The following is a 9,887-nucleotide window of genomic DNA, read 5'->3' on the forward strand; positions in this document are numbered from 1 at the left end:
TTTAGTGTGTACGAGTTTGTGGCATCTAGTGGTGAGAATGCAAACTGAAAAAAACTGAATATCCCTCACCTCACCCTCTCATCTCAAGTGTGTCAGAGTAACTATGATGGTGGGAAACAATGCAAAGGCCCCTATCTAGAGCCAGTGTTTAGTTCTGGGCAACTGTAAAAACAAGGCAATTCAACATGGCCGACTCTACGTCCTTCTGTAGATTCTAAGGTAATGAAAATGCAACAATTTTCAGGTGATTATGAAATGCTAATTATGAATACTACGGTATATTCTATTTATGCCAATAAATTATCCCGAATCTTACATACTGGACCTGTAAGCAACTACAAGTACCTCACAATATTATTAACTTGTTAATGTAAAAAGTACAAATAAAAGAAAATGTACTTAATATTTATACTGTCAATGTAAAAGAAGACTACTTGAGATCCTAATCTTGACCGGAAAACTGAAAACACTAACTGAAAAAGATACAAAAGTTGTCCCAGGCCTGTTTGTTAATGAATATATTACATTTTTAATGAAAAAATGTTTCCCTATTAAACATCTGCCTCTTTGTTTAAAAATGTAAGCTATGCAAACATGTCAAATAATAAATAATAATAACACATAATAAGTAAAATTACCTACGCTAAAAAACAAACAACACAATATTCCTATGTTAAAATGTGATCAAATGATTCAATGATCATTATGGCTTTCTTTGGTGGGTTGTTGGTGTAAAGCTGTTATACAGTCTATGATCGCTGCACTGACGGGCAGATTAAAAAAAAAAAAGCTTGATGCGTCTTTTATCCAATGAAATCATCAAAACATTTCCTCGTGACGAGACAGAAAGTGTAATTGGCCAATCAACCGTTTTTTCACCTAAATAGGCGGCTCTCATTGGACTGACATCCGTGCTGTCAAGTGAAGTGGAGGCTTTAAGCAGCTCGACCAATAGAAACGCCGGAGCGAAGGATTCGACAATGTTACCGCCAGCCAATCACGATGCACCTCAGAGTGACGCATCCACCCATCAGCTGTTTTTGTTTTGCTGTGTGGCTATTGGAAGTTAATAACATAATAACAACAGTGTCGACTGAGTAAAGTGAAAGAGCTCATTGAGGAGGTGTTATATCGTTGATCTGTTGATCCTGATCAGAGTCGGGATAGTTCCCACGGTGTGTGTGATGTGTGCCATCTGAGCCCAGCCTGCCCGGACATTCTTCTCCCCTGAAGAGTGTGAGCGTGGCGCTTGGAGTCGGGAAGCAAAGGAGGGGAAGCGGGTTCCGACGGGGATTGACCCGAGCCCAAAGGCCTCCGACCTCGGCCAGCGAGAGGAGAGAGGGATTTGGCCGCTCGGATGGAGTCCCAGGACGCGCCGGACGGCCCCGAAGTGCACCGAGGCTTCATATGTGCCTCGTTTAACCAGGACACCACGTAAGCGACCTGCGGGTTGGGCCCAGTATGAACTCAATCTCCTTGATGCACCTGACTGTTGCATAATTGTTTTCAGTCGTAGTTTGCACACTAGTAATAATGACAGCTATCACACAGTTGTGTGTGCGGGCGTCCAAAATGAAACTACAGGCGTCTGTATGCTTCATTAAAACTTCCAGATTAGTCCCTGTCAGCTGAAAGTGAAGTAGGCCACTGTGTTAATCTTCAAGGCCTGTTGCACATTAAACTAGTCAGTTAGTAAGTAACCAAACTTCTGGTCATTGTGTAACAAATGATGTATATTCTCAGATTATAGAAAAGTAATTGTAGCAGATTTACAAACAGACATTCCTGTGTTATTTTTACCTGTCACACATCTGTTGCAAATCTTAGGGATTATTAGAGGGTAAACTACAACATCCAGCAGGACTCACTGACTTTTTCAGTTACAGGTGTGTCGGCTAACATAAACATCTCCTGTGTGTCTGATTGTAAAACCAAGCAGGTGGTCAAACAGTCTTCTTATCTCTTTGTCTTCATGTCTTTTTTTTTAAACTACACCCATGATAAGATAAGATGAGATTCTTTCTGGTAAAATCAATGGATTTCAACGGAAGCTGTGTAATGATGTGTATTGTCCAAACAAGATAAGATAGTCTAAGACATCGTGTCACATAAGGCTACCACTGCCTCCTCATGCTATTATTACAGCTTGGCCAATGAGGGTTCAGTTATCAGTAGTAGTGTAAAGAAGTCATTTATATGATGTAAGTCTATGATTATCACAGTAATTTCCTTGATGGAAACTCATAGAGCCATGTACTGTAGAATCCTTTACACAGATTGTCCTCAGTAGTACTAGCAATTGTACGCGTGTGTGCATGGCTAATCCTGTTCTTTTCAATAGCAAGCTATTCCTTTTAACCAAATCCATTCACTAATCTGCAGCAATAACAAATCAACAACAATAAAACGCTTTTCTGAGATTATTTTACAACAATAGTGGACTTTATCTACTAAAAATGTTGACAGAAAATGTTATAATGATGTGTGTGTGTGTGTGTGTGTGTGTGTGTGTGTGTGTGTGTGAATAGAGCCAATATAATGCATCAGATATGCGGAACTGTTTCAGGATAATCTTTTTGAAATCATTGTTATTTCAATCTGTAATTACATGTTATTAAAGTATTTTAAACTGTAACATGGTGGTGGATGTGGCTGGTACAGTAAGATGTGTGTGTATTTGTGTGTGTTGTTATTAAAGGTCTCTGTCAGTGGGCACCAAGACTGGCTACCGGCTCTTCTCAGTCACTGCTGTGGACAAACTAGACTGTATACATGAGGGAGGTAAGAGGGACTTTGTACTTGTACACTCTCCTCTGCAGTAGAGTTCAAAGGAAGAGGAAGTACATAACGTCTCATGACAGCTCCCCTGTTACAGCCATATCTAAATTTACAAAAATGCAGTCATGCATACGGTAAATGCGCTGAGAAACAGCAGCATCCCCTTCCTGGGGTAATATAAGTGACACAGGTCTACGCAGTGTTATTTGAGTTGTGATCAGGATCAACTTGAACTTACAACAGCTCTGACCAGCCACAACATGTTTGCTTTGGTGCTTACAGAGTAAACACAGGAACGCTCATTTTTCTAATCCTCAAATAGCAGCAGAGAAAGAGAAAGTTTCAAGTTAGTTTGAGGAAGTCTGAGCTCAATCATGTTATCTCTGTCTGGGAGCTGACAGTCTCCCTGATAGCTGTAAGGACATAGTTTTCTTTATCTAGAGTGTGGGAAATTGTAGAAGATACTGTATTTGCTCTTATAAATATAATATACCGCTGATGTGAAGCATTGTACCTTCTGCTTGCTAAAACATGCAATCCAATCTTTTATCCCAGTGGAGTGTCCAGATGTGTATATAGTGGAGCGGCTGTTCTCCAGCAGTCTGGTGGTGGTGGTCAGTCTGTCCATGCCACGGCGAATGAACGTCTACCATTTCAAGAAAGGCACAGAGATTTGTAACTACAGCTACTCCAACAACATCCTCTCCGTCAGGCTCAACAGACAGGTGAGAACAGGAAGCAGATCTTTTCATACCTGTAGTCCTCAAAGTTCTTGCTTCTGGTTTGTGCTATTGGATGTTATGTTACTGAAACTCTGTACTGTTACCTCAGCGGCTGGTGGTGTGTCTGGAGGAGTCAATCTACATCCACAATATCAAAGACATGAAACTACTCAAGACCCTGCTCAACACACCCATCAACCCCTCAGGTATACTCAAGCTAGACCATATAAACAGTGTGTACATCGAGTCTGATGAAAATCCTTTTAAATGACTTCACTTTAAAGTGACAATGTGCAACTTTTGTTGAACACCCATCACAAACTGTAACAGTAATATAAGCAGAGAAGAGTCATGAAGTCAAACAGACTCAGTAATCTCAGTTTAGTTGAACAATAGCTATCTAAAGTTTGCTAAAATTAGACACAGAAACTATTGGTCATACCAGACAAACAGAGGCCGCAGGAGCGAAACCATTGTCTGTACGGGATTGAGCAAGAGTGTGTTTTTTTGCTTATGAACTCAGCTTTCCATTGGAGAATGTATTATTTCTTCTTTCATGTTGTTTTAAGCTATGTACCAGGGTATCACTATCAATATAGTTTTCACTATATCAGTGCATGCTCAAAATGCAAGTACTCAGTACATAGTGCACTACAAATAGTGTGTTTTATATATCATTTTTACTGGTTTCTTATTTACTTTACTTTTAGCAGGTTACATTACAAGTTTCCATTGGTCCAGTAGGATGATACTAGACAAATAATAGACCAAGAAACAAAAAAAACACATATGTAGGTAGAGTGAAAAGAAACAGTCCAGCAAATGTAACAGGAAAAGAAATACAATATACTCTGTGCTATCTTCCAGGTCTCTGCGCTCTCTCTGTCAACCACAGTAACTCCTACCTGGCGTACCCCGGCAGTGCCACCATCGGAGAAATCACCGTCTACGACGCCAACAACCTGGTGAGGCTGCATTAAGCTCTACTCATTATACTGCATTAAACTTACTCTAAATATAGTAACAAAGGACACATTGCTGCTGTTGTCATGTTTCTTAAAAAACCGTCATGGGGACAAGCAGCCCAGTGTTGGTGCTGATGTCATTAGAAAGCACTTGTTTGCCCCTTTAGAGCACTCTGACGCTGATCCAAGCTCATGACAGTCCCCTGGCAGCCCTCACCTTCAATGCCTCTGGCACCAAATTGGCCAGCGCATCAGAGAAGGTGAGTTGAATCATTTTTTTTCCCCATGCTTGTGTTTTATCATCCACCGGCCTGTCTGACCACATTCCCCTTTACAGGGAACCGTTATCAGAGTCTTCAGCATTCCTGAAGGACAGAGACTGTTTGAATTCCGCAGAGGGATGAAGAGGTCAGCACATCGTTTTTTGTTTTTTTTTTAATCAAAAAAGTATTAGCAAGCAAACTGTGAACAGACAGTCGAGGAAATGAGTCATGGTGGTGCTTAGTTTAAACAAAGGGTTCGTGACTAGAAGGTAAGAAGTTCAAATGTTACTCAACAGTTAGTGTTTACATGAGTAAGACACTTGCTACTTAGTAGCCAGTGGTAGTTGGTCGTTGTTGCACTGTGCAGCCTCCAGTGTCAGTGACCGAGAATCTGTGATTAAGACCGCAGTGTGAGCAGCTAAACAAGTGGAAACACTAGACTCAGACAGACTGGACAGGCTGTTTTCATGCACCAGGTTTTAGCATTCACAATGCGACGCTAGACTAAAAAAGTGGCCACATTTGGGCTAATTATTTCTAAAACATCAATTTTTATATATATATATATATATATATATATATATATAATATATTATATAATATATTCTATATATATATATAATATAGCTACTAATTAAATAAACTTACTTCATACTTATTAACTTAATTAACCTATTAAACACACATCCTGACCTGCTAAGAGTACCTCTGCCGGCTTCAAACCGAAGTGTCTAGTGTTTCCTTTGTCCCGTTAAGTTAAAAGTATAGACGTCCATTACGTGCACAAGGTTGTGTGTGACACGCTCCTAGGACGTATGTCAAAATAGCATTGGGGCCAACGTTATTATTCAAAATAGCATTATGGGCTCACGTTAATCTATATATATATATATATATATCAGCTTTTGTTTTCTGTAAAAATGTACACATAATCCTGACTTTTCTGTCTGTCTGTGTGTGTTTATGTATGTCAGATATGTCAGCATCAGCTCATTGTCCTTCAGCGCAGACGCCCAGTTCCTGTGTGCCTCTAGTAACACAGAGACGGTCCATATCTTTAAACTGGAGCAGCACAGCCCCAGGTAAACACACTCGCACACACACAGTTTCTACTTGATTAATTGAACCAGTGGTTTGTTTTCTATAGATCAAATAATTAATGCATTGACTTGCTGGACACAATGTGCTGATCATTATGTATTGCTGATGTAGCACTGTTGGTACTTAAATCCTGATTAAACTAAACCATTATTTTTTGTCAAAAGCCACTTTAAAATGTTTTCCTGTTGAGGATTAACAGTGCATGACATTTATTTTGCATAGGCTTGTTTCTGAAGCAAATCAAGTGACTTTTCTGAACATTGCATGGTTCAAACAATGAGCAGCACCCTCTGCTGGTCCAAATGTCTCTTGTAATGATTTATTAACTTGTTAATAACTTGTTTCCTACCAGTCAAGATGAGGAGTCTCCTACATGGTCAGCATATGTGGGCAAAATGTTCACAGCAGCCAGCACCTACTTGCCCGCGCAGGTGTCCGACATGATGCATCAGGACAGAGCCTTCGCCACTGTACGACTCAACATGTTCGGCCTGAAGAACATCTGCGCCCTCGCTACGTAAGGGAGGGAGACAGGAGAGGGATGTGTTTTTAGGTAGAGGGGCGTATTTATGTTCAGGTTTATTCACATCTTGTGCGTTGTTGTATTTTGTCAGGATTCAGAAGCTCCCTCGCCTGCTGGTGGCGTCCTCAGACGGGTATCTCTACATTTATAATGTGGATCCACAGGATGGAGGCGAGTGCGTCCTGGTCCAAAAACACAGGTGTGTGTGTGTGGGTTTCTTAGTGGGCTGTATCATGCATAAAGATCTGCATGTAAACTTATAAAGATAAATTTAGTTTGGTAGGTGCCCCAAAAACAAATATGTTTGAATTACAAAACTTTTAAAGTGAGTTGGGGAAGAAATTTTGAGATTTTGAAGGAATAATAATACTGGCACTAAAACAAAACCATTGAGCTGAAGATTTAACATTTGAAAAATAAAATACTAAAAGTACAGTAAAAACAAGTATTTTAAAGAGAAATAAAGTTTTCACGGTTTCACTGAGGGGTGGGTCTCATTCAAATTACTTTAAATCATTGTTTAATCTTTAATATTTCACTCTTTCAGGATTGCAGCTTTGAAATGTAACAATGGTCCATGTTTGTTTTATCACAGTGAACTTGGCATTACAATAAGTTAAGTCTTTGTCTGCTCTGTTCGTGCAGGCTGTTTGACTTCAACGAGGAGGTTGAACAGAGTGAAGAGGACAAACCAGCGGAGGATGTCTCTCCCCAACCAGCCAGCCAATCATACGCGGCTACTGTGGCTCTCCCTTCAACCCCTCCCTCCTCCACCACTCTCATGGGTACAGTATTCCTAATCATAAACTGATTAAAAGCTTAACTGGAAAGCTTTTTGACATTATTCTAGCTTGTATAATATATGTATGACATTTCAATCCCTTCTTTCATGGAGCTCTTTTGTTTAAAGTTAAAACATTCATATATTCATATATCATCTTTAAACTTGTCTTATCTCAGAAAGGGTTTCATCAAAATCGTCTGAAATGAATCATATGAGGCAGATGTGATATAAATAGCATCAATGCTTGAATAATTTACTTAAAGTTTCTTTGAAAAAGCATAATATAACGCTATAATTGCTCTGTGTCTTTAAGTAATAGTTAAAAATAGTTACAGGATATCACAAGCATACAGAGTGTATTTAAAAAATGCCTCTGTTCGAGGCAAATTAGGATGAACAAAAACACATTGTAATCATACGTTAAAAAACAAAACAGTTCTCAGTGGATGAGGATTGCCGTCAGCTCTAATGGAGTTCAAAAACTTATTTTTTACCAGGTTACTCTGAGGATGGAGGAGCCCAGAAGGGTGAGGTGATCCCAGAGCACGAGTTTGCAGAGGGCCCAGTCTGCCTGGATGACGAGAACGAGTTCCCTCCAGTCAGCAACCAGAGTAACTGACCAACCTCCCCGCAAATGAAGCAACCAAACCCTGCATAACAATCAGACTTACTTGTTTCAAGCAGGGAAGGTGGACGAAAATATTTCTGTATTCGAGACCTTGTGGCAGCCCCTTCCCCCTTCCACATGTACCCCTGCTGGCCTAGGGTCAAATCTTGCCAGAATGTTACTTCCTGGTGTTTCTGCGTCCCTCTAACGTTTTGTAAGGAATTAAAAAAACAACAACACTAAAACAGAGTGGAAGGCCCACTCTTCATCATCATCAACAACATCTTAAACTCTTTTCTCAGTGGTTCTCAACCTTTAAGTGGTATTCACTTCAAATCGGACATAGCAACAGCTAACGGTTTGTGCGGCAGTGTAGGACCTTATGTTTTATAATACCAAACTTCTTGGTATCACTATTTTGCAGCATAGACAGTGAGCCAGACACAGACATTGAAGCTGGGAACACGAAATAAACCAAATGAGGACACAACTGGAAGAACAACTGAATTCTACATAGATAGCGCCTGATTTCAGTGATACTTCAAGCTGTCTGTAGAACAAACCGGTCAATCACCGGATTGGCAACTGTAGCATGACATCAAGTTGCCTTTCTTCAAATATTGATTGTGTTTAAACTCCTCTGCTGCAGGTCACTGCGATTTTTTTCAGCATACTATGTGGCCCCAACTTCCACAGCTGACTACCTCCGTTCAAATGAATGGGAGGACTGGAAATTTTGCCACATCACATACATGAAACATAATTTCGTCATATTACTGAGGTAACTGGGCCTGTTCGACCCAGAGTATAAAGTCTATAGTATATAGTGTTTAAGAGATGACATCGCTGAGAGCTTTTTCCTGTCTCTCATTCCATGTTGCGTGCCACACTATGTATTATTTCTAATTTGATTTCATTCTTCACTACCATTTGAGAACCTGGAAACTACCCACAGGTTGAGAACCACTGGTCTAAGTGTCCCACTGTTAACTCCCATATTACGCCATTAACAAACAGTGTTAATCATTTTTTAAAATACTGACTGTGCACAGCAAGAAACCCTGACAACACAGTAACATTATTATTGCACAATATTATCATGGTAGCAACGAGAAGAGCAAGAAGACTGAATATACAAATGTGGTAGAGGAGACAACAGGCAGGCCTCGCCTGCAGCTGGGCCAGATTCACAAAAATGCTTCTAAGAGAGATGCTAAGACGTTACCTGACAGGTAATTTTAGCGGCTTCCAAACAAGTCAAGTGCCATCAGACAATGATATCATAAAATTAGTCAAATCTCTTGTGTCTCATGTCCTATTTTCACTTATAAGTCTGAGGAATTAACATCTGAAAACATATAATAAGGGCATTTTTGTCAATCAGGCCTCAAGAATCTGGAGGAGCTTATCAACGGGCATTAAATGTGTCACACCTCAGGAAAGAGGAGCAATAGTTCCCTCAAGGAAAAGTTGTAAGTGTGATACACTATTTAAATCATGATACATGCAGTAAGTATTATATGACTTGCAGATGCAGCTGTCATTACTAATTATGGTAGCGATAGATGAGACTAAAAAACCTGCGGAGTCACAAATGTAACCCGATGATATTTGTGGAGTCGGCTCTGTGGGAGGAGCGGTCAGCAGCTGAATGTGAAATGCTTGGTAGCGAGCTATGATGAAGTTACAGGTCCTTGAATTTCAGTGATATCCTGAAGACATTTTTATTTACTACATGATGCTGAATTCAGTATGTTAACATGGAAGTCAGTCATTTTTACTTTGTTGTATTAAATATTCTTTTTCGCAAAATGTTTTAAGTATTACACATCAAACGCATAGAATTACCATGCGTAAATATATTTGAGGATTTTTACTGTGTGTATGACGTGTATATATAACATTTATATATAGTACTGTTGTAATAAGTAACATGGTAATACTATTTGATTTGCCAAAAGGTGGCACTGTTAGGACACCCTTACACTGCATTGAGCTGTTCGATACTGGACATTTACATCAGAGACTCATTAAAGCTGAGAAGTGATTCAACCTTTGCATGGTGTAGTTTTGATTTCTAAACATTTAAAAGCTGTTAAATCTTTCATATTTTAGAGGTTTGTCCCACAAAACTTCAACTGTTC

The 9,887-nt window shown here is 39.7% G+C and overlaps 1 protein-coding gene across 1 annotated transcript; it reads left to right on the forward strand.

The window, feature by feature from the left end:
• The first annotated feature begins 998 nt into the window (after positions 1-998).
• On the forward strand, positions 999-9,795 carry LOC104923262 (WD repeat domain phosphoinositide-interacting protein 1). Its single transcript, XM_010736306.3, has 12 exons — positions 999-1,434; positions 2,699-2,781; positions 3,334-3,503; positions 3,610-3,706; positions 4,368-4,465; positions 4,633-4,725; positions 4,803-4,873; positions 5,703-5,810; positions 6,182-6,346; positions 6,444-6,551; positions 6,998-7,137; positions 7,634-9,795. The coding sequence occupies exons 1-12, from the start codon at positions 1,358-1,360 to the stop codon at positions 7,753-7,755; spliced, it is 1,332 nt and encodes a 443-aa protein (XP_010734608.1). The 5' UTR covers positions 999-1,357; the 3' UTR covers positions 7,756-9,795.
• Positions 9,796-9,887: the final 92 nt, after the last annotated feature.

This window comes from Larimichthys crocea, chromosome XVI (genome assembly GCF_000972845.2).
Source record: "Larimichthys crocea isolate SSNF chromosome XVI, L_crocea_2.0, whole genome shotgun sequence".
NCBI lineage: Eukaryota > Metazoa > Chordata > Actinopteri > Sciaenidae > Larimichthys > Larimichthys crocea.